Here is a 24,747-nt window from a genome sequence, read left to right as displayed (position 1 = left end):
TGATGATGTAGCTCCTCCTAGAGGATCTTTAATTGATCAGACTGTGTTTCTGTGTGTGTTTGTAAACTGTAGAAGGCGGGTACGGTATGGTATTATTTTATTATTTTGTGTTATTTAGTGTGTGTTTTTTTCAGTCTGCACTGGCAAAGGATTTGTTCAGAAACCAAAACTGTTAATTAGCCAATGCAAAATCTTACACAGGGAGAGGAGCGTAATCCTATAATGGAAAAAAGGTTTTTGAAGTTGCATACTACTGGATGAGACAAGTTCATTAAAACAAAAGAAGTTCCTTAACATACTTGTACTTCATGCTGAAATGCAATTTGGAACTGACAATATGGGCATATCCAGTGAGTTGTGCCCAGCAGCTAACTACTTCCATAACCACTGACTCTGTCTCATACAGTAGCTAACTACTTCCATAACCACTGACTCTGTCTCATACAGTAGCTAACTACTTCCATAACCACTGACTCTGTCTCATACAGCAACTAACTACTTCCATAACCACTGACTCTGTTATACAGTAGGTTAGCTTGTACTCTCAGTGAGCTGCTCTGTTTTAGCAGCCTCTGCACGGTGTACTGATGTAAAGCGACAGGATTCCTCCCAGGGCCTTGAATGTGATGACCTCTTTCATCTTTCATCTTCATATCCTGTTCCAGAGCCACGGCTTCAGGGTATTTACACAGATTCTGTTGTGTCTACCTGCAGATAGATGTATGCATTGAGTGTATGACTTTACCCTGGAATCCTGGAACGTCAAAATAAAATCCACCTTAAATGTGTTCTCTCAATAGTCTGTATGAAATAATGTGTACACTGCTGGCTATTAAAAATATTTATTGAAAGATAGAAGCCACAGTACTGGATAAACAGTTCTGGGGAAATTGCGTGGTAGTATGGTGGTCATTTCCGATTCTATTGAAGTGCTTGTTGCAGGCATCAGCAAAAGGCAATATTACAGCAATATCATAGCTAAAAAATGCTGAGAACGATAAATGGTGGATATTAAAACTGTAGACTAAGGCACTGTAGATGATTTACATTGTAACTGACATTAACATTTACACATTACTCCAGCCAGACAAGGTCTGACAGGACCAAGCATAATCTGGCAGAGTCAACTTGACTGTCAAATCATAAAACTCTGCAGGGCTTTGTTCCCACTCCTGACTGACTGATGTCTCTATCTCTACCACTCTTTCTTATTGCATGTTCTAGTGTGTGTGTGTGAGAGAGAGAATATTTGCATGATGTCCGAGATGTTATTGATGTACTGTCTGTGGTCTTCAGAGTATTTTCATCAATATCTGACATTCTGTCATGTGGCCACTGATAAAAGGAACAGTTCCCAGTCTCTGCTTATGCTCCTTTAGACTTTAGAATGTGTTTGCACCTACTTACAAAATGTTTGGTATTGCTTGTATGTTTTTGCAAAGTGTTCATTCAAACACTTAGCCGCTATCTCCTCTTTACAGTTATGTCTGCTGTTGAGATTCTTATCTCAGTGACAGTGCTATCTGAGCCAGAGAGAGAGAGAGACTATGTGTGTGTGTGTGTGTGTATGTGTTAGTAGAAAAACATTAACACAGGTAATATAACCCAAGTCAGGTCATGTTATTGCTTTGACTGAGTTCAGTTATTTGAACATGTAGTGTCAAGTTTATGTGTAGTATCAAGGTTATGTGTAGTATATACTTGACCCTACACGTTGACATAACAAAGCAAGTCAAAGCAATAAGATGACTTGACTGGGTCATATTGAATGTGCTAATCTTTTTTTAACAGTGTTTGCTATCTGAGTCAGCGAGAGAGAGAGTCTTCTTGGTGAGTGATCTGGCTTGAGTCTCAGCAACGCCTTAAGAGGCCATGTGGGCTTTCAGAAGGTCAGCAATGTTGGTAAAGGACGCCTGGAGAGCTATTGACAGAGCGCAGCGTCCCTCCTGCAATACACACACACACACATATAGAGGAGAGAATGTGCAGCCGTCAGATAAGATGCTATCTGATATTTAGTCATACTTTTAGTCATACCTGATGTCTAATTACATCTACTAATAAATGATAGTCATGCTGGGTTAGACACCTTTGCCAAACTACGTACAAGTCACACTGAGTATCTCCTTTGCCTAAATCATAATGCCATTTAAATTTCACATTATGACAATGGCTTTTGATTTAAAATGTAAAATATTTTAGTACATTGCAAATGTACTAAAACAGGCACTCTAGCACAACAAAAACAGGTTGTGCAAACTGCAGCTCAGCTGAGGCACTGGGGCTGACAGAAGTGCTCATTTGCATATGAGTAAGACCTTCCTGGCAGAGAGGAGAAGACACTCTGTGGAGTCGGCCCTTCCCCTCCTCTCTCTGACACATGCAAGTGTGGAGTCGGCCCTTCCCCTCCTCTCTCTGACACATGCAAGTGTGGAGTCGGCCCTTCCCCTCCTCTCTCTGACACATGCAAGTGTGGAGTCGGCCCTTCCCCTCCCCTCCCCTCTCCCCTCCGCCAAAAAGATAAGGAGTGTTGGAGGAGGATTAACTTTGCGCTGAGGCTTACCTTCACAATAGGACTGATTAAGCTTGTGCCATATTGTAGAGCTTTCATTTCCAGTCAAGTTTGTGAAAGCTCTTTAAAGGCTAATCCTCACTCCTATCATATTGCTGTTATTCACAAACATAAAAACTTAACTCCCATCAGCGGTGGGGGGTGGGGTGGGGGGGAAGTTGAGAATTTATGACCGCTTTATAACACTTGGGTTGGACTACTGAGGGTGTCTTAACAGGTAGAGCTTCCCAAATGTGTGTGATGAGCACCACACTATTCTTACATTAGCACTACTACAGTTTGCCACCTGGAGGCTGCTGTACTAGGAGGCTCCACTGGCCCCCTATTCTTTGATGTTCAGTTGCGTTTATTTTTATCAGCATGCAGCTACCGGCTGTTCCTCTCTACCATCTGTGTGTGTGTGTGTGTGTGTGTGTGAGAGTGAGTATGTGAGTGTGTGTGTGTGTTTGTGGCACACAATGTGCATGCATACAGGAGAGAGAGAGAGAGAGTGAGAGAGAAAGGGGAAGAGATGGAAAGGGGAACTGACCCTATCAGTGAGGGTCAGATCGCAGTTGGCCTGCTCCAGAAGGAAAGCGACGAGGTCGCCATGTCCCCGCTCACAGGTCAGCATGAGGGCAGTGCTGCCGCTGCGGTCCTGGGCGTTGGCATCGGCGCCCGCGGCCAGAAGGAGCGGCACGATTAGCCGGCGCCCGTGCCTTGCAGCCAGGTGCAGGGCAGTCTGCCCCGCCTGGGGAAAAAAGGAGCTAGTCATCCTACCAAGGCTCATTGTTAAGAGAACGTCAGCCAAGTTAAGGATTAAATATGTGTATTGATTTAAAACTGTTTGATTGATCCGTTTATTTGATATGAGTCATACAGATGATAGTGTTCACAAGAGCACATGCTTCTTGTTAATAAACAAAAGCCTACAAACCAGCCTACAATAGTGGTTATTTCTGCACTGCAGTGTAAAAGCCTTTAGACAGAGGTGTCTATAAACCAGCTGAAGTTAGATGTTGATGCATTAAGGTTACATTTACAATAATGAATGTTAGAGTAAGTGACAATACAGTCCTACTGTGTAGTACAATGTATATACTGTATACCGCATTTTGTGTTTTTGAAAAATTATTTAGATGTGTTTATTAGATTTTTTTTTTTTTTTTACAAAAACAATGATTTTGCCAAAACACTTTTGGTGGTGAACTTTGGAGCATGGTGTACAAGATAGAGTTTTAGTCCAATCTCCATCAGTGGAGTGTAGATAAAGGGTAGTGGTGGTGGTGGTGGTGGTGGAGGTGGTGGTGGTGGTAGTGGTGGTGGAGGTGCAGTGGGCGGCCTGCTGCTGTCACTGCCGTCGGAGCGGACAGCGGACTGAGGGGCTGACCTGGCCAGCGCGGACACTGACGTCTCCACTCCGTAGGAGCTGGCGCACCACCTCCAGGTCCAGAGCGGAGTCTGCAGCAGTGAGGGAGGCCAGCATGATGGAGGTGTAGCCGGCCTTGTTCCGCACGTCCACGTCACAAACACCTGAACACACACACACACACACACACACACACAGAGAAGGGACCTCACTCAGCGCTGAAGTCAACACAGCAAACACATAGATGCACATAACACACAAGTGCCCTTGTTGGGCTAAGTGCTTTGATAAGACTTGTGCCTTAATGTCTATGTTGTGTCCTAAATTGGGCACTGATGAGTAAATGAATGTGGATGGTAGTGGTGCCAGATGATGTGAGTACTGTATGTAGGCTGATGAGAGGTGTGCACACACACACACACACACACACACACACGCATACAGTACACACACAGCGCCAGATGATGTGACACCTGTACGTAGGCTGATGAGAGGTGTACACACACATACACACATGTACACGTACACACACAGCATGAACACTGACCTGTGCTCAGTAAGGTCTGAACGATGGCGAAGTTCGAGTGAGACACGCTGTAGTGCAGGGCAGTGTTGCCGTTGTCGTCTGCCAGGTTGACGAGGAAGTGAAGAAGCGAGGGCGCTGCGGCCCTGACTTTGTCCAGGTACAGCGCCACCGTGTGGACAGACGAGTCCTCCTCAGCCGTCACATGGAACCACTGCTGGAACACCACCGTCAGGGCCTGCCTCTGGAAATAAAAGCATGCAGCATTCCTCAGCACACACGTCTCAGCCATCACAAATATTTATTCAATATTAATTTCCTGTTACCCATTGCATCTCTCTCACACTTGTCTTTCACTTGCAGTTTTATTCCAAAGGTACAGTATATCCTCAAAATAATTAAAAAATAGTTACATTGATTTGACTACATTTTGAAAGAGACACCCCTGGAATCCAACCCTGAATTTACCCCGCCCACAAATTTTGAGTTTGAGAAATTCTGGAGTCGCACCACTGAAAAGCCTCTATGCCCGAGGGGTTCAGACCAATCAAATCGCCTGGGCGGGCTTTTGCTGGGCGAGCAATTGCGCCTAGTCATTCATGTCACCTGAGCACACTTGAGTTGATTTTGTTTACATCAAACAGTTACTAGAGAAGCAAGATGTTTAGATAGCATTATTGCATCAACTGTACAAGATATTAACAGTGCAATTACTTTAAAAAACAAACAGAAAACAGCGATTAAGGCATTTGTCGAGAAGAAGGAAGTTTTTGGCTGTTTTCCCTTCACATATTTTGTTGCTCTGATTGGTAGGTCTATCCTTTTGCATGCAGAGGCATTTTTACCCCTGTATACAAAAACACGCCCCATAATCAAAACCCAATGGCATGTTACTATTCTGAATAGAATTTCAGTTGCCCTTTCTGTTTTGTGGAACAGTTCATTCATTACCATGTCATCGTTCAGATTTGCCATTTCATCCATGTGGTCCCTCAGGTAAAGACATGCAGCGATGAAGGCCTCATCAACCCTGTCAAAGGGATGAGACAACACAATGAATCCATAATACTTTCCCCAAATTTCCCAAGCCCCTAAAAATGCCACTGTGATGTGGTTATGGAACAGCAGTATCATACTGCAGTATTTGTGGAGTATGTCTGTTTTCAGCTACATTGTCTCCACAAATGGCATCTCACCTGTTTGCTTCATTTCCTGATTCCACCGATTCTCTCGATCCCCCCTGGTGTCCACCTGAGTTTCCCTCTGTCCTCTCCTGTTGTGTTGCTGACCCTGTTGTCTGTCTTTGTGATCCTGGCTGTGTCTGAATGTCCCGTTCTCGTTCAGTCCTCCTATGTGGGTTGGTTTCATCTCGGTGTGATGAGTCTTCTTTTACAATCTCCTCACAACCAGATGGCCTGCTGGAAGTCATTTTGTTGAGTTGAGTATAATAGTGGAATTGTAAAGCTTCGTCACACAGTAACTATAGAATCACCTCTTATCACATGATGAGGACCAGCTGCCCGATTTTGGGATTGGAATTAATTATGCTTCACAGAGTTGCACTGAATTAATACGGTGTGACACAGCAGTAAACTAAACACAGAGGATTTGACCTCAAAGAGACAGTCATGGCAATTAAGGTTGTTTGGAGCGCCTCGGGCTGGGCTTGAGTGTGTCATCATAAACCTACCTATGATTAGCTCCACCACTCCTGATAGTCTCTTCAACCAGACAATACCCGCCTCCCAAAGCAGAGGTCTTAGCTTCTGAGAATAAGAAACAAATACATAATTAAATTACAGTTACAAAGAACAGATTTTTTTTTGCATTTTCTTCAAGAATTTCAACACAATATACCAGTTGGTTGAGAAAGTTAGTTCAGATCAAGTGTTTGTGCCATTCTGTTTGTCTGTTTTAGCAGTGAGGTTAGCAGTTAGCAGTGAACCAACCAGTGAGCTGGTGTCCAGGGCCGCTCCTCTGCCCAGGGTCCACGCTGGAGGCCAGAGTGTCCACCAGCCTCACCAGCTCCTCCTGGATGGAGCTGACCCTGGGGGGCAGGGGCTCCGCCGGCCTCTGGCCTGCGCACAGACACTCCCACTGCTCCTGGAGGAGCTGGCGCACTCTTCCCACGTGGTGACTTACGTGTGCTGGTTCCGTCCCCTCCTGTCTGCTGCCCCCATCCCCAGCCACTCTCCATTCCTTTGGGGTGATTTCAGAGGCATCCTTTTTACTGGGCATTCCTTGCTGGGTGACTGAGCATGAGGAGCTGATGGTGGTGTTTAGGTTTCTGGTAGCATCCTGCTGGGCCTCGGCTCTCTCCATCTTCCTGAGCTCTTCTATTCTCTGGTCCTTCAGTCTGCCCTCCTCCACATGGGTCTGCAGCATGGTCTTGGCCATCTCCAGCTCTTTTTCTGACTCTCTGAGCCTCTGCTCCAGGCTAGCGAGCCTCTTCTGTAGGGCGTCCACAGACTGGTGCTCTGCTCGTTCCTTACTGGGGACTGAGTGAGCTGACCGCTGACCTGCCCCTGAAAGTGTGCCATCTCGGACGGATGACATCATGGCCTCAGTCTCCACCTGCACAGAAGAGGCCTTGACCTTCTCTTCAAGCCGCTGCAGTTCCCGGCTCATCCAGTCCTCCTCTTGATCCTCCAGACTGCTCGAGCCGCGTCCCGAACTGTGCCCGTTGCCCCAGTCGGCCTTGCCGCCTGCCCGTGAAGCCCGCAGTCGGCCGTTTGCCTTCGGACCGGAGTTCGGCGCTTCCGGGCTGCTCTCCGGGTCCGAGGAGAGCCTGGTGAGGAGCCTCTCCTTCTCCTCCTGCAGGATGCAGATCTGGGCCCTGAGCTCTGGGACCACCCGGGTCTCCTCCTCCAGCTCCCCGACCCGCCGCAGGGCCGCCGTGAGCCTCTGCAGAGTCCCCGCCCCTGCCCCGCCGACCGGCGCCGACATCCTGCCTGAGTCGACAAACACGTCCTCGGAGGAGCCGTCGTCCTCCTGCAGCAGCAGGTGGCCCCTGGAGCCCCGGGGACTGGTCGGGTCGTCGTTGGACTCGGAGCGCTTGCGCTGCAGGACAGTGGCCGGCAGGCTGGAGGCCCGCAGCAGATTGGGCCTCACGTAGCACCCCAGTGGCTGCTCGTCAAACGCCCGGATGCTCTCCTCCATGTGAGCACTGGTCGGCGATGTGCAAGGGGCGCCTGGATGTCTGGGATAGCCGGACAGGACTCCGTCGTACGTGTGCTGGCCGTCCGCACCGCGGGGCTTGGGCCAGAGGGAGCCGATGGAGCTCCACTGAGTGGGGCCATGGGTGCGTCCGTGGCCCGGGAGGCTGTGGTTGTGGTGGGCACTGGCGCTGGCGGGCCTGGTCCTCCTCTGCATGGGGACCCGCTTGAGGGTGTTCCCCTTCTCAATGTCGTCCACATACTTCAGGAAGTCCAGGTCCAGGTGAAAGCCATATGGTGTCTCCACTGAGTAGGAGGGTGGCCTTTTCCAATTCCCATTCATGTTTGGAGATATGCCATTTACTAGCCAGACAGACACAATAGTCTCAATCAGCAACACAACAACATCAAGTCCATATAACCATGTTTTTATTTATTTATTCATGGTATTTTAAATCTAAACAAATTGTTTTCACATCACAACTAACAGACAAATGGTTAAACATACCTGTCTGTTTTTCCATTATTTGCAGGCTTCTGTTCAGTTGCTCCTTGGAGAGTACTTACAGCCTGGAAATAATCAGATTGTAATCAGCTGCTGTTTTCCTCATTTCATGCCCCACATGTTTTCATAACTGTCCAAAGAAACGGCCCCACCCCCTTCTTTCTCTTTACCTCACACACTATTCTCTCTATCTTTGAAATCCTCTGTTTTTTCTCAGAATTTCTCTATCCACTATTTCTCGGGATGTGTCGGCTTCTCCCTCTCCCTCTGACCCTGGCTCTGCCTGCCTGCCCTATCTCTGACCACATGCTGCAGCGGAGGCACCACAGCGGCAGCCACAACCCAAACAATGTCAACTATGCAATAAACAGACAAACAGAAAAAGCAACTGGACTCTCGCTGTCTCTGTCGGTCACAACAACAAAATGCACACACACACACACACACACACGCACACACACTAAATAAAGACATAACCTCCAACTTTACATGCATACACCATATCAAAAAGTATAGGAGACATATTTCCTCTCTGACATATACTTTTCCCTCTCAGGTTTTCTCTCTGAAGCACACAAATTCTATCTGGTATGTCAGGCCCCCCTCCCCTCCATCTATCTCTGTCTCAGTTACACGAGACTGATAGCTATCATTCAGAGTGATGCCCATCAGTATAAGCAACAGGCTATTTTCTTTCATTTTCTCTTTTTCTGTGCCAGAGAGGGGAATCAGATACGCGGCGCGGTGCTCAGTCTGCTGTGTCAGTAGAAGCACACGGCGCATGCTGTGCCATGGCCCCATAAGCCCTGCTGTTGCACTCATTTTTCACCTTCTGAGAGACAGGAAAAAGGGACCGCCTTGTGGAAATGCAACTCAAAACAATGTGTCCAGTTTATCCTGAAGTGTTGACAGGACATACTGTATAGTTTCCGCACTCAAGCCTTGTTTGGACTTCGAATAGCTTTCCTTTCTGACATGAGTGGATCCTTATGACCCTTACCCATACATCAACACACACACACACACACACACACACACACACAAACACACCCTTACAGTACATGCAAACATAAGATGTACACATCTCTAGGTTCCAAGGAGGTAGCAGCATAGATGTGGATATAACTGTTTTCATAAGAACGTTTTGACATTCCAGTCCACTCCGCGATCCCTCAAGATTTTCATTTAAAAACATCCATGGCTTTTAATCACCACATACAGCTGGTGTGTGAGAAAAATAACATCAAAAAAGAGGGCTGACTCTAAAAACAAACCCTGGATACACAAGAGTCAGCTCGGCGGTCTCCGGATATATGACCCCAGGTCTGCAACAGCGTAAAACAAAGCGCCTTTCTTCCTCCTCACTGTCCATCACACGCTGGGTCACTTTCTTTATGTCTAGCTTTTCAAAACTCAAACATCAAATGGCCACTTGTGGCCCAAGTGACTTGCTTTTTTTGGTTCTTTTCCTTCTGTAGCTGTTATTAATATGTTATGTAGTCTTTATGAAGGCTTTATATACCTTCCTCCTTTCCCACAGAGCCTGCTGACGTTTTCCCATGAGGGTCAAGTACAGATGCAGCTCTACACTTCCCCTGTGACCTGTGTAGCTTCGGATGAAAGTGTCTGGTGAATAGAAAAATGCTAAAACAGAAGCATCCGCTCCAAAGCGTTCGAAGACAATTGAAGGAAAAGATCACTTCTTTTGGCCGCAGTTGCTCTCTCGCCGGCTAGCCAAAGGGACGAAGAGGATGTTTAGCTAGGCCTCTGCTCAGTCCCTATACACAGTCCTCACTTCTGTCCTCTCATAATTATAGCTCTTCTTGTGCAACTATACTTGCTGCGCCCTTTGAGAAGAAAAAAAGGACTCTCATTAAATACATTTCTTTCCATTGCATTCTTTTGTCCACCACAAATTGAATTTGAACTCATGACAATTTAGAAACTGCTGGCTCCCTCTGAAAAAAACTTTAAAAACAGTGTAACCTCTGGGAAAGAATGGCTCATTTAAGCCCAGACTTTCAGTGAGAGGGAGAGAATGAGTGAGGAAGAAGGAACGTGTAAAAAGAGAAGGAAGGAGAGGAGAAGGAGGGAGCAAAATGGAAAGTGAGAGGGATGAAGTGAGAGAAATAGCAAGAAAAGCAGTGAGAAGAGGGACCATGGAACATTTGATGCCAGTGTTGGCACAAATTGCTCTGTTAGATTTAACCACAAGGATTCTGAAAAGTATAACCATGTTAAGCTACATGAAGAGATCATCTTAATGCCTGTGGCGCTGACCTCAGCAGGCCGTGGGTGATTCAGCGTACTGCACAGCCATAATATTTATATCGATCTCAGATGGCATACGCAGACAGATGGACATAGAGACACACATACACACACAAACACACAGTTGGCTTTATAGTGAGAGAGAGGTATTTTATTCTTCCTGTTTGGCCCTCTTGACCGAACGTTTTTTTTTTCCAGCACACAAATTCATTCCTGCTCCACAATTTGGAGTTGGTTTAAGGACAGCTGCCAACCTCTCTTTCTCTTTCTCTCTCTCATTTACTATAATCCCCCCTTGTCAGATGCCTTATGTTTGAAATGGAGGCAGGGAGGGACAGGCCCTGTTTTCCATGCACGCTGCCTGCTCTGGCCCTCTGAGGGCTGTCTCTGGTCAGTCCCACCACTGCACAGCCATGGCTTCTCTGTAAGCTCTGAGCCATACATCAACCCTGCCATCTCTCACATGTCTGTTCTTTTCACCCCTCTGTCAGAGCCACTAAGCACAGGTTTTTCTCTCTTTTACTCTCACACTCACACTCTTACACTTACACTCCTTTTCTCCCTTCTCTCTTTCTTTTTTCCATCCCTCTATCTCTTTCCCTGTTTCTTTCTTCTTTGTTCGCCTGCAAAACTTGACAATCATCTAGGCCACATGCCAAGAGCAATAGGACATGTGTACCATGTGTACCAGTATCATGACATGCTGCATGTGAGGCTGTGTTGTTATGCGCCAAAGGTATGTTACTGGTTTCACATTACTACAGCAACATTTAGCTGCACTGCTCTTGACAGAATACCGTGTGAGCACCACATGCCCTGTGGTGAAATAGACAAAAAATAAATAAATAAAAATAAACTGAAAAAACTTTGTATAGCTGTTTCAGGCAAAGACAGAGTACTGAAATATTTAACCACTGTCTGTAACCATGTGTGTCAATGTGTGTGTGTGTGTGTGTGTGTGTGTGTGTGTGTGTGTGTGTGTGTGTCTGTGTGTGTGTGTGTGTGTGTGTGTGTGTGTGTGTGTGTGTGTGTGTGTGTGTGTGTGTGTGTGCACATGCGTATGTGTGTATGATACTGATTAAATGAAAACCAACAAAGTCCCACAAATATCTTAATTATGTGTGACAGAACTCATGCCGCTGTACAACATTAACGCCTAGTCACTGGTAGAGAAGTTGCATCATGGAAAAGAAGAGACTGATCTGATCTGTGCAAAATAAGCTTCATTCAAAGGACTTGTTCCACTCACCAATGAAGAACACAGCCCACTCACTTTGAAGTTCCCCCTGCTCTCAGACAGGATGCTTGAAATCCAAGTTTCCCCTCATGTGGATCACTTACCTTAAATACCTCAAGTTTGGCATGGCTTCTCCTCCTTTCCTGTTAGCATACGCCTGTCTCTGGCTGTGGTCCTGTTGAGCCTTTTTTCCTCCCTCTGTCTCACTCTGAGACAGGGACAGCAGCTTGACACCAGTTGAAGTGGGAGGCAGCCGCTGCTCAAGAAAACGCGAGTTAGAAATTCTTCTAGAACATAAAGCAGTGTTATTGTGTGCTGACAATAGGGGAGGGTAGATGCTGGCGGCCATGCCTCTCCTCTCTGTCTCCTGCCCAATGACAGACGGTGGGTGTCACTGCACCAAGGATGGTCCTTAGCTATGATCCAATAGGAGCCAGAGGGTGTGGTCAAACAAAGCAGTTGGAGACGCAGTAACTACTTAGTGGCTTTTCTTTGGGGACAGCTCTCGTAACAGTGCTCATTGCTGAGGGCATCAACAGTGGACAGGGACAACATTTTTCCAAAAGGCTTTCGTGAGCCCTGTCACACACACATGCACGTGTGTGCACCTACCCCACTCCACGCACACTGAAGTGTAACTCTATCCAGTGCTATGCGGGGCCTGACTGTCCTCTGTAATCACGAGAATACCAGAGGGGGCTCGGGGATTTAGAGTGTTCGTAGTCCCATGGGGCAGCATGCCACTCATGCTTAAGGTATCTCCTTTCCACTCTCCCCTCTCCTGGGCCACAATCATCCCGACATCCAGAGCCGGCACTGTCCCACACACGCTGAACCCCACCCAGCTTCTCATCATGCCTCTCCATGGTGGTCATCAGCCTGGTTCAACACTGTTTGCTGGCTTGATTCTGATGGGTACATGGAGTTAAAGTACACAATGGAGTTTGTATAATTCATTCCACTCTTCTTACAGAATGTGTAAAATGTGCTAAATATGTGTTATTACTAAATTACTATGTGATGGTTAAGTGTGTTGAAGCTGGGAGGTTTTTTTTATCATAAATCTTTAAAACTGCTTCAGTACTGTGTTTCAGCACAACCAAAAGCATTTATTTATTGTGGTTTGGACTGAAAAAAGTTATTCTTAAGTATCATTGCTTTCCATATTATAGCAGTGACACAGTTGGCATTAAAACATCAAAACAAAAAGTGCTGGTGTTTTGCTTCATACCAAGAAAAATGTTTGTGTGTGAGTCATCTTCACACCATATTTACTGGGTTTTTACTCACTACTCACAGGAAAGCACACAGAGGGGTGTGAATCTATCTCTTTGCCAAAAGCACTGGGATCACAAAACCCCTTTGTAACCAACTGCCTTATTAAATGAAAACTCACAGCTGCTCTGCCGGCTAACTGAAGACACAAAAAATATTCCAATCAAAACAAATCTGTTTTCTTGTAATTGTGTAAACATAAGAAAATTGTTAAACTCAAATTCCAGAGTACAGGGGAATCAGAAAGCTGACCTGAGAAGCAGATATATTAATAAATGGTCTGACTCACATGTTACAGTGCAAGAGAAACCCTATTAATTCTCATTGAATAGCATATGTGTATATTCATATTAGCAATTGATTGTGCTGTATATGTAGAATCTAAAGAGGTCTCCAAGAGAGTGTTACAGTGTGTCATCCTGTCATTTTGACTTCACTCACTTTGATTGAAATTATATAACTTAAATTTACCGGACTGCTGAGGTCATGGATACGCAAAAGCACTCCAAAATGGATTCTGGCACAGTGCCTTCTGTAGCAAAAGTCTCCTACGACCTGAAGGCCAAAGACCTGAAGAGTCCCTTCAAATGCACTTCTGTACCTTCATAATTGATTTACATGGTACCAATTAGGTCAGGTGGGTAAAAATTCTCCCAGAGATGAAATACCAATTACATGCCAATATTGACCACCCAAGCCATTTTGTATACATTCCAATATGTGATGCAATCTGAGAAAACCCTTCACATGGTGCAATTTTACCAACTTATGATTCTGACACCATCCTAACAACATCAAGGATGGGATCCAGGATTTTGCTAGGGCGCAGTGTCCAAAATGTTGCCAGGATGGTATCAGAATCTTAAGTTGGTGAAATTTAACCAGAGGGTTGAAACGGAGCCAAAATCAAGGACTTTTGAGTGCACAGTGCACCATGAAAAGGGTTTACCTAGATCAGATCACATATCTGTGTATCATGTACAGTGAGTAAATGAACAAAGCTAGATTGAATGCTGTGTGTGTATGGTGGACTGAGCAGATAGAGCGCAAATAACATGACTTTTTGGCCTGTTATGAGTTCAATTGCCCCCCCCCCCCCTTTATTTAACCAGGAGGGGTCATATTGAGACTATAGTATCTTTTTCAAATGGTCCCTGGCCAAGAAAGGCAACATTGTAAATGCTCCTATGCTGTGCAGTCAGTGACCGAAGTATAATCACTGACCCTCTAGCTGCTAGCTGGACTAATAAATAAATGTTTGGCTACTTAAATCAGATCCAACCAATTTCAACCAAACTTGTGCTATGCTGTCTGTCTGCAATCCATGCAATCTTGCAAGAGAGTATTTACTGAAATTATTGTGCCAAGTATTTCATTAGGCTATGAGCTCAGATATTTGAACTAAGCAAGATTGAACATTAATTTCCCATCACAATTCGGTATTCGTCCTTGGTGGTCCTTGAAACTGCAAATGTAGTGTATTGTAATTCCAAACACGTTTTTAACCTTAGTTCATTGGATGTTAGTTACTGTTTTTGCTCTTAGGCCTACCCTAGGCTACTCTTGGTTTTATGGTTCCTGTCCTGGCTGCAATGCCCTCACATGCATGCATGCATTGGTTGGTTATGGTTTGGCAGACGGTTTTGTCCAAAGCCACTTAGGTATATGATTAGGAACACTACATTAGTTAAAAATAATTGTTTCTAAGGGGGGCTGTCTGACCAACAATAAAATAGTTCCCTGAACTGTCAGAATAGTCAAACTCATGTGAATAAACAAAACTGCTTTCTTATATGATATACAGTAATCAAATCTTATTTCTTAAAATGCTCCAGTTAGACAGTCTAGTAGGCTTACCAGGCAACATTCTCACTTGGAACGTAACTAGAAGCTACTGTAACAAAAATTCAAAGTTAGCAATGCTAAAAATCGCCCTTCAGCAACCGCCTATCCACTTCAACCATACAATCTTCACAAGCCAGGGTTTTCTATCCTACCTGTCAGTACACTTCGGGAGTTGGTGAGTGCTCACAGTTCACTTTTTGCAGGCAGGCCAGATAACATTTAATAAACCATTTTTTTTGTATGTTTGTTTTGATTTGTTTTTTTCCCCAGAGAGTGACATGATGAACTAGAAGCTAGCTAATATAATAGCATTATATCGATAGCTACCTTAGCTAAGCATGAATACCATTAATGAATACCATTTTAGCTTTACCCCTGTGTTGTAATATTATATTTAGATTGGAGTCTTGAGTTGGAATAATGTTATATTTTCAGAGAAGCCATTAGGTGGGTGGTGGGTGAGACCAGAAACTTTATTAAAGGACTTTAGCGATTTTATAATGAGGCTTCTACCAACTATCCTCATGCTCCTAATGCTAGGATATAGTTTTGCTAGGAACATCAAGTTCCATGTTCATAATCATAACCTGACAATGTTAATGTACCGTAACTAGGCCTACCTAACGACTCACAGAGGAAACAAATGTTATGTTGTCATGACAACATTTTAAGCTGCCCAGTGTGAACAATGCTGTTTTGTATAAAATGGAAATTAAACAAAATGGATGAAAAGTGATGTTATATTGTAAAATGTAAATGTTTCCCCACACAATCTGGTTGAGAACCTAATCTAACTCATAGGTGGGTGCCCTGAAGGTGAGTTCTAGTTGTAGCCTATTGATTGCATTGCAATGAACTGTAAGTCTACAGTTGGGGGCTGACTGGAGTATAACTAGCAAGCCAGGTCCCATTTGTCTGCATAATGTAGGTCAAAATATGCTAGAGTTGAATTTCGACAGCAGGTCTAGCAGATATGGTGACCAAATTTCTGATATGAAAACCAAGGACAATATTCAATTTGTTGCCAATATCAATAAAATATCTAATGTTTTTATCTACAAAAAGGGGGGACAGAAGAACTAGGACATACCACCAAAAGCACTGTCCTCTCCTCTGCGAACATGGACTATCTTGCTAGCTATGGATGATGGTAAAATATTAAAGACAAAAGATATTCAATTCAGCAGAATAACCATAATGTGTAGCAAGCCTGGTGTTTTGACAAAGTATGCCAGCACTGGAACAGTATGGTCAAATTAAATGAAGCATCAGTATCTGTGGCATCCATGACAACGCACCCTTCCTTTGTGCCTTGAGGTCGGCCTGAGATCAGGGCCAAGGCCGGTGTTTGATGTACGTGCCCGAACTAGACCCCACCAGAAAAGTAAACATTTAACGACTGGCTCTCAGGCTTAACAGGGTGAAAAGAGGTCCCAGTGACCGTGATTTGGTCTGTAGGTGTACAGTACAACCAATTATACTGACCAGTACTTTATGGATAAAGTAGCCTAGTGGACCTACATTTTCACTGGAGTAGTTGGTAGAGTTGCAGTAGTTGGTAGAGTTGCTTGGTTGTTTTTTTTTGTATTTCAGAATGTGTCATTGGATACTATAAAAAATATGAAACTACAAATCATAAAGGATGATGTCTTGAATCATAATAAGAAGGATAAAATAACATCTCACTGATATACTCTTTATTGCTATTGGCTTGAACTGAGAGAGTTGTTTCTTTTTCACCAGCAGCCTGAATGACAAAAACATTGTGGAATTGTAAATTAATAATTGTCCAAGTGTTCCACTGATGTGCCCATTTTGATTGATGATCTTGCCACGTACCTGAAATGCAAATAAAACATTCATCAAAACAGAGATAATTTATTGATTTTTCCTGTCATGTCATCTCATCTAAAGATGATTAAGCCTACTGCTTCTTCTAATGCAAAAGAGGAATATCCCCAATGCCTGCTCTGCTGCAATAAAGATCCAAACAATGATCAAGACAAATCTCGAGTGGATTTCGTTTTTCTGTCCCAGAAAGTCAAAATGACACACCAGAGTAATGTGAGATCTGTTTGATTTGTGTGCCATGCCCTGACACCTATGGGCAACAAACAACCCTATTCAACTAACCAAGGTTTCTTTGTTTATTGTGTCGTCACAAGAAAGGGTTCAAGATAGAGATAGATAGATAGATACTTTATTGATCCCCAGAGGAAATTCAAGAAAGGGTTCAAGGGTTAACAGCAATCACTTAATCAACTAAAAAATCTTACAGACACTTAGAATTAATATATTTATTTCTACAGTGGATTGTAATTTGGAAACAGATTATTTTTTATTTATTTTGACTATTTTATTGATTTTTAATTGTATGTAATTGTATGTAATTTAATTGTACATAATTGAATGTAATTAATGATTAGATGAATTATTAAATTGACATGGGTAGTGTAAGGGTAGTGTAACTGGTGTCATTTTATCCCTTGACAAACCTGAATTCATGTGCCACTTTATCCAAACCACTGTATAGCCATTCACTCTGTAGTAGGTATGTTTGCCTAACAAAAAAAACTATTTGATATTGCGGTGGTAGTGTAGTGGTTAAGGAGCTGGGCTAGCGTGCAGTAGCCTGAAAGTTGTCGGTTCAATTCCCAGCTTCCATCGTTGTGCCCTTGAGCAAGGCACTTAACCCCAAGTTGCTCCGGGGACAATGTGATCCCTTGTAATATAGCTGACATATGTAAGTCACTTTGGTCAAGAAGTGTCTGCTAAATGTAATGTCTGCTTCAGAAAGTGACTACATATCAATAAGGACAGTCTGCCCAGCCTCTAGCCTGTCTGGAAGACATGAAAATATTTTTGAGAATCTTTGACCCTTTGGTATGCACACACAGACCTATAAACATGACCCATTTAAACAGATTTCACTCTCTACATGACAGAAAACATGACTTTGCCTCAGCTGTTTTTCTGTAATTACTGTATATAACGTTATCTGCTATTTAGATATGTGATTACAGCTGTGTGTCATGGCAAAACCCCTTTTTTTTTTACCCTTTTGGATTCCCTCGCAATAGTTTTGCATACCTTTGCTAAAGTCAGAAGCACTCTTCTGCAAGGAAGCACAAAACTAATTTGAAGAAATGTACAAAACTTAATTTGAGGGAACGCAGAACTTTGACAAGGGAATGTAAAAATATTGCAAGGGGAACGCAAAAAAAGCTTAGAAAACAAATCCCACTGTGAACCATCGGGGGCTCCATACGATTAAAAACGTTTTTTGTAAAAAAAAAAATTCTGATGTGCCTGGTGAACTTTCTGATGCACACTTTTTACCCATGGCCCCTTATGGAATCCTTATGTTTGGTGTTAAGTGAGTGAAATCCCCTGCGGCAATAAGGAGTTGAGAGTAGAGGAGGCATTTAAAAGTTCCATTACTGCAGCTGTTCACAACAGGCCATGTTACATCTAAGGAGATCAGGGGTAGGGTGATACTGGCCTGTTGTGAACACTTTGTTTGCACATTGAGGACCAAGCAGGGAGTGTAGAGGACTACTAAAGTTCAAACTGTGCGTTGCTTAATAATCAACCCCCCTCTGGAAGCAGGTATATAAGCTGACATGCCACTGACTTTGGCCGTCTTTCTTCCAGAGGCGGTAGAGGAGACACAGACAGACGCCAACACCACGAAGGGAGAATTCCAGAAACAACCGGAATAATGAAGCTGCTGCTGCTCCTGCTGGTGTTCGTTGCTTGTGCTCATGGCTTACCCGCTACTGGTGCAAAGGAAGCGGAGTCCCGTTTCTCCTTTGCCCCCCTGGATGACGTCCGGCTCCTGGCCAACGGGCTCCTTCAGCTCGGCCACAGCCTGAAGGACTTTGTACAGAAGACCAAGGGCCAAATCAACGACATCTTCCAAAAGCTCAACGTGTTCGACCGCTCGTTCTACCAGCTCGCCACCCTGGCCAGCGAGATCAAGGAGGAGGAGGAGGAGCTGAAGAAGACCACCGTCGTCCTCAAGTCCAACAACGACGAGATCAAGAGCCTGTCCCAGGAGATCAACACCAAGGTGGAGGACATCATTCGGGAGCGGAGCAAGCTGCGGAGCCAGGTGGGCCAGCTGGAGGAGAAGATGAGTGGCCTGTCCCAGGGCCTTCTCTCCGCAGACCAGCTCGCCGAAATCTCTGCTCTCAAGGTGAGACTTCCAGAACAGTGCTGTGGCCTCGGTTCTCCGCCTTATCTTCAGCCTGTCAGCATATTTTCTTTCAGAGTGGCCAATTGTCAGGAGAGTGAGAACAGCCAAGTTTTATAAGTAGTGCAAAGTTGTGAATTCACTTAAAAGGCAAACTGATAATGTGCAAAAGTTAAAGTTTCACTTTTGTCGAAGGATGATAACTGCAAGCATAGCACTTCTGAGCTCAGAATTGAAATGAATCCAGTGAAGTGAATGTTCTAAAAGTAAAAAATATGTACTGGGCTACCCTGAGCTGTGATGTGTCACCTTGCAGGAGGTCATTCACACCCAAGAGAGAAGCATCACAGACCTCCTGAAGGCAGTGAGGGAACAAAGTGAACAGCTCAACTTCCAAAGGACCCAGATCAAGAGCCTGGAGAAGAAGGTATTGTCTTTTGCATACATTGTCACTGTTAAGCGCTGCATCCACACCGAATTATGAAGAAATAGGGGCATGAAAACTCACCTGAATGATTAGATCCAAAGTAGCTATGCTACGTGACGTAAAGGAACAGCCTCTTTGGGAGTTTCAAAATAGTATGAGCACGGTAGTTCATTTACTTTTCAGGTTCATATTTTTTATGTTGTATAATGTGCTGTCAGGTACAAGTTATTCCAGTAATTAACAGCCTGGTCCTTATGTCCCCACTAGGTCAGTGACAGCATCCTTCAGGACACTGTTTTCAAATGGGTCTGGAACAAAGAGACTCACAATGTGTCTGGGTACCTGTCGGACAACAGCACCAGTAACGACTCTCTCTGGGATGGTACGTGTGATCGTTTTTGGGTTTTTATTGTGCTATCCGTACATGTCATTCTGGTCATTTAGAGAATGCTTCAATTAAGCAGCTCACAATGTGATTTTATTGTACAATATATATATAAGTGTTACATATTCCAATGTGAAGTAGTGTCCCCATGAGGACAAAACACTTCTGTTGGTTGGTGCCACCAGCATATTTCACCTGCTGATGTGCAGAAGCCAGTTTATATGAAAACATTGAGCTTTGACTGTTTCTGTCGGGTCATGTTACAGGTCTCCCAGCCCACTGTGGTGATGTGTATGCCAGAGGCCAGAAGAACAGCGGCCTGTACCCCATCAAGCCCAACCGGTCCCGGCCCTTCCTGGTGCACTGTGAAATGACCGACAGTAAGACTCCTCTTCCTTATTAAACAAAGATGTGATGTTTTCTGACATTTGATTGAAATGATACAGCACACAGGAAAATATTTTAGGCATTTTCAGCAGGCAACACCACCACCAATAGTTTGCCAAATCGAATGACAACTTAGTCATGAATTTCTTTATTATTATCATTATTAGTAGTAGTAGTAGTCATAGTAATAGTAGTTGTTGTAGCAGTTGTAGTAGTAATAGTATTATAAAAGTATTATGCTATTTGAAAGAGGCTGAATCCTCTGAATCCATTATTTCCTCCCTAAATGTCAACCATTACTGAGGCTGACTTTAGGGGCCTTTTCAGACGAGTCTTTCATCAAAAATGACACCAAACTTGGAATGCTTTCCTTTAGCTGAATAAAATAGTGGGGAAACTCAGTACTCAATTTTTGCCTGCAGATGGGGGTGCTACTGTCATTCAGCACAGACAGGATGGCTCTGTGGATTTCGACCAGACCTGGAGAAATTATGAAGAGGGCTTTGGCAGCTTTAAAGGTGTGTTGACTGTGTAGATTGAGGTGTATGTGTCTTGTAATTTGATCAAAGCTAGGAAAGCCTCACTGCACATACCCACACCTGTAACCCCTACCTGTAAGTGATGACATTCAAGCACGGGACACAGACCTGTCTTTTCTGAAAATCAACTTTGCTGCTGTGTAGCCTGTTGTGTGACAGTGAACTGTCATTCAGAGTCTCTTGAAGAAGCTTCCTGAAGATGTCTGGCTAATGTGTTTGCTATAAGCCAGCATTACATCCTTCTAAGCAGGCCTCTTGCAACATACCATACTGCTAAGCTAGTCTAGTAATAAACTGAAGTCCGTTAACACACGGACAGCAGCTTGTGCATGAGAATGCAGGAGAAAATGAAGAATGTATACACATGTAATCTAATGTAGGTATGAATACATATTTGTGTCTTTAGGTAATGTCATTATGCCAATCAAGTTAAATGATGGAGCAGTTTAAGATGAACCCGTGCGAGACATTTAAACAAACAAGTTGACCAATGAGGTGCTTTTGTCTTTGGCAGGAGAGTTCTGGCTTGGCTTGAGGAAGGTCCATGCCCTCACTCAGCACAATGACACAATCCTGCGGATCATAGCCGAGGACTCCAAACAGGCCAAGTACGTTGTGGAATACCACCTCATGATGGAGGATGCCAGCTCTGACTACGCAATCCACCTCAGGCCAACAGACAGTGACCTGCCGACCACTGTGGGAAACGACACAGCCATCCGGTTCTCCACCAAGGACCGCATGAACGACGAACACCAGGAGCCCAGCTGCACCAATGACTACACAGGTACAGTAAGACGACCTCTGATCAGGAACAGAACCTGAAGAGTAATTTTAAAGCTTAAAGGTTATGTGTTTATACTCAGGAGTTGAAGAAGTGATGCAGTATGAGATAAAAAAGAGAAAGAAGAGAGAAGCTAATTTTTAAATCATCATCAAAACATTACGTTACACTAAGTAGGTTTGTATGTCACATAATGCACTGTATTATCAGTGCCGAACCATTAAAAGATGCAAGGGTATTCACCTCATAAAACTTGACATTGTGATGCTATATGTCTGCACCACTAAATAATAATAATAATAGGAAAATAATCTTCAAAATGTATGCTTCGTCAAGACACACGGCTCAAGTACTTAGATTAAGTGTTTGGTTGATATGCGGGTTTGGTTTTCAAATATCTATATTATTGTAGATAGACTTATAATGACTAAGTCACACACAATACAATATACAAACACACAGATAGATGTGCCTTATTTACTTAAATATACACATCCCTCTGAGCATCTTCACTCACATTATAAACATGTGACTTTTGAGTAATTTACTGCATTGATTGCATTAATTCCATAATCAATGTATATTATAGTTATCTCTGAAGCCATTCATGTATTCACAGCAGTGTAACTGCCTGATAAGCAGTCGGCAGCGGTTTGGCTGCATGCAAACTGTTTGATTGAGAAATTCTCTCATAGCAGCTGTGAAGCTCTCAGGATGTATTGCACCCACAGGCGATACAATCAGTGGCATCTAGTTGTCAGCAAAACTGAGCAGGTCAGGCCAAGATCACTGGAGGCTGTGGCCAGAACGGTCAGGAGGATGCAGTTCTGACCGTTCAAATCTGCATCTCTTGTCTCTGCCTGTGTACTTTCCCAGGGGGCTGGTGGTTCAGCGCCTGCAGCGACATCAATCTCAATGGGAGGTACACTAACGGCAAGCCGCATGGCCGTGCTGACCGCAGAAAGGGAACACACCTGAAGGCCCACGCACGGAGCTCGTTCTCACTCAAGTCCTCACAAATCACAATACGACATGTGTCAAGCACACACATCCCTCCTCAGGGACCAGCTGAATAAACAGATCCTCTCCTTGTTCACTCTCCCCACATCAACCCCCCCCCCCCCCCCCCCCACCCCCCACCGACGTTGCTGTTACTGAATATCGGAGTAGTTGCATTATAGATCAGATAATAGAAGTGTCCAATGTGTATATGTTACAGTAGGTTTCTATGGTGCTAACAGGTTAGAACCCTGCAGTCTGTGATTATGTTGATTTTCGATAGCGGTCACTGAATAAGGTATGCTCATCTTAGAATGCCCTTTTTCATCCCGGCCTTTTATAGTCAGAAGCACTGGGCAGGGGCCTGAGTATTGTGGACCCTCAACCTGAGGTCAACCATGGTTAACGGAGTCAGTCACAGGTTTTTCACTGAGTCACATTGACTTTAAGAATACCCATTCATACTGTATATATTTTATAGTGTGTGGTGCCATTTGTATTGAGCTTGAAAATAAACAGTGTTTTTAAAAAAGAACACGTGTATATTTGTATCTGAGTATGTGTATCTGTATGAGTACCTGTATACAAATTACTTTTGAGACATGGGAGAATAAGGAGATGTACACACAAGTAGTGCACCCACTCCCATGGACAAAACCATCCACCCACAGTTTGTTGTACACCCACATTACAGAATCAAACCACTGGCCCCATGGTTTAGCCATTTCTGGCAGGCCAGAGAGTCCAGCTGCTCCTGTGGGTATACCCGCGGCTAATGAACTCTGCTAACAGGGCATTCAAGGCTCTGTAGCGTCTGCCAAAAGAAGCACAGACGGATTGCCACATGGCTGGAACAGTGCTGCCATCATTATATTTGCTGAGATTACTTCAACTGGTAAAGGCCAGTGGGTTTCAATCAGATTTTCCTCTCCTTTTATATTTGGGAGTCTTTTATTTTTTTATTTATATACTTAAATATATTCTTGCAGTCTTATTTCTCACCCTATCTTCCCTTAGGGGTAGGCAATATGTTGTCTATCACAGCATTAACACATTTTCTGTGGACATTTTTATATTATTGTACAACAATACAACATATTTTATAGTAGCATACAGTATGTCAACAAAGACAGTGACTAACTTTCAGTCAGTTGTCTCCAGAGTGGAGAGGGAGTTGGGGTACCTGGCTCTGCTCACATGAAGCAGTGTCTCCCTCTGCTGATGGTTCTTCTTACTGCCATTATCTTTTCAACCAGTAGGGTCTACATGTACATTAAAAGTATGTATGTAAAAAGTATGTTTTAAGGGTGATGGATTTTTTAGTCATTTTTCAGAGGTTTTTAGTCATTTTTAGCCAGAACTGCATATTCTCTTGCACATTTAGGCATATTTGCATGGATATATGCCTTTTCATATGCTTTCAATATGCTCTTACGTTTGTCTTTCAGTGCTCACTGCACTTGAGTATGCTTGTTCTCAAAATCCCAGACCAATGAGCCAGACCTTTTAGTGATCTGGCCAGATTGCATACATTGTAACCCTTCAGACTCAGGCATGAGAATGGATGAGGAGGCTCTTTGGGCCAGTCCTGCAGTACAGAACCTCTCCTAGAGACCAGGAGTCAGTAACAGCACTGTCATAGAAACTGAACCTTCCCAAAAAAGATTTGATATAAACAGTTTTCATGGTTCATGGTGACAGTTTAAAAAAAAAAAAAAAGAATTGCCCAAACACAATTTTTTGCAATAAATGGACTTTAGTGCACACTAAATTAGAGATAATACACTCATTACAAAAACTTTTTATATGAATTTGATGTCACATACATTGAAGGGGAAGTCAATAATATTCATGAACTTACATTCATTAGCTTGTTTTTGTGAAAAAGAGATTGAATACTTGTTTTCCCCTAAGCTCCTAAACTTTATGTTACTACTTTAGGTTACTTATGGAAAAGTAGAGGTCACCAATCATTTCTTCTGCACACTTCAGAGTTCAACAAATCCCAAAATGGCACACGGGATGGTTAAAATAACATCATCCATACCACAGAATAAGAGAGAAAGAAAAACACATCGTCCGATTTAGCCGAGGATGACTCACTGTGTCATTAGTGTGCAATCAGAGCGCTCTCGTCTCAGACCTCCAGGCCGGACCTGGCTGCACTAGCTACTCTGGGCCCCCAGGGGACAGCCGTCCATGACAGTGATGTCCTGACACATGTGTGCCGAGACGTCTTCAGTTACCAGCCTGCCTTTCCGTTGCTTTATTTTTGGCCCCTTAACTGCCCTGCCAGCGTC

The 24,747-nt window shown here is 43.9% G+C and overlaps 2 protein-coding genes across 4 annotated transcripts; one reads left to right on the top strand and one right to left on the bottom strand.

Moving 5' to 3' along the window:
* Window positions 1–826: 826 nt before the first annotated feature.
* On the bottom strand, window positions 827–11,899 carry LOC121678397 (KN motif and ankyrin repeat domain-containing protein 3-like). Of its 2 annotated transcripts, none has more exons than XM_042057928.1 (10): window positions 11,716–11,899; window positions 8,107–8,168; window positions 6,393–7,961; window positions 6,134–6,209; window positions 5,640–5,861; window positions 5,395–5,473; window positions 4,468–4,687; window positions 3,942–4,084; window positions 3,102–3,302; window positions 827–1,946 (listed from the first exon to the last, which is right to left on the bottom strand). In XM_042057928.1, the coding sequence occupies exons 2-10, from the start codon at window positions 8,120–8,122 to the stop codon at window positions 1,863–1,865; spliced, it is 2,610 nt and encodes an 869-aa protein (XP_041913862.1). In that variant the 5' UTR covers window positions 8,123–8,168; window positions 11,716–11,899; the 3' UTR covers window positions 827–1,862. The 2 variants fall into 2 exon arrangements, with proteins under 2 accessions (XP_041913862.1, XP_041913866.1); XM_042057932.1 differs by having other exon boundaries at window positions 5,640–5,858.
* A 2,881-nt stretch (window positions 11,900–14,780) lies between these two features.
* On the top strand, window positions 14,781–22,982 carry LOC121678609 (angiopoietin-related protein 3-like). 2 transcript variants are annotated; one of them, XM_042058222.1, is made up of 8 exons: window positions 14,781–14,906; window positions 18,386–18,929; window positions 19,243–19,353; window positions 19,621–19,735; window positions 20,005–20,118; window positions 20,548–20,643; window positions 21,179–21,451; window positions 22,325–22,982. In XM_042058222.1, the coding sequence occupies exons 2-8, from the start codon at window positions 18,453–18,455 to the stop codon at window positions 22,522–22,524; spliced, it is 1,386 nt and encodes a 461-aa protein (XP_041914156.1). In that variant the 5' UTR covers window positions 14,781–14,906; window positions 18,386–18,452; the 3' UTR covers window positions 22,525–22,982. The 2 variants fall into 2 exon arrangements, with proteins under 2 accessions (XP_041914156.1, XP_041914157.1); XM_042058223.1 differs by lacking the exon at window positions 14,781–14,906 and adding an exon at window positions 15,408–15,547.
* Window positions 22,983–24,747: the final 1,765 nt, after the last annotated feature.

The sequence above is a fragment of the Alosa sapidissima genome, chromosome 1, assembly GCF_018492685.1.
Source record: "Alosa sapidissima isolate fAloSap1 chromosome 1, fAloSap1.pri, whole genome shotgun sequence".
NCBI classification, from domain to species: Eukaryota; Metazoa; Chordata; class Actinopteri; order Clupeiformes; family Clupeidae; genus Alosa; species Alosa sapidissima.
The sequence above is the reverse complement of the archived record's forward strand: the minus strand, read 5'-3'. Positions and strand labels throughout refer to the sequence as shown.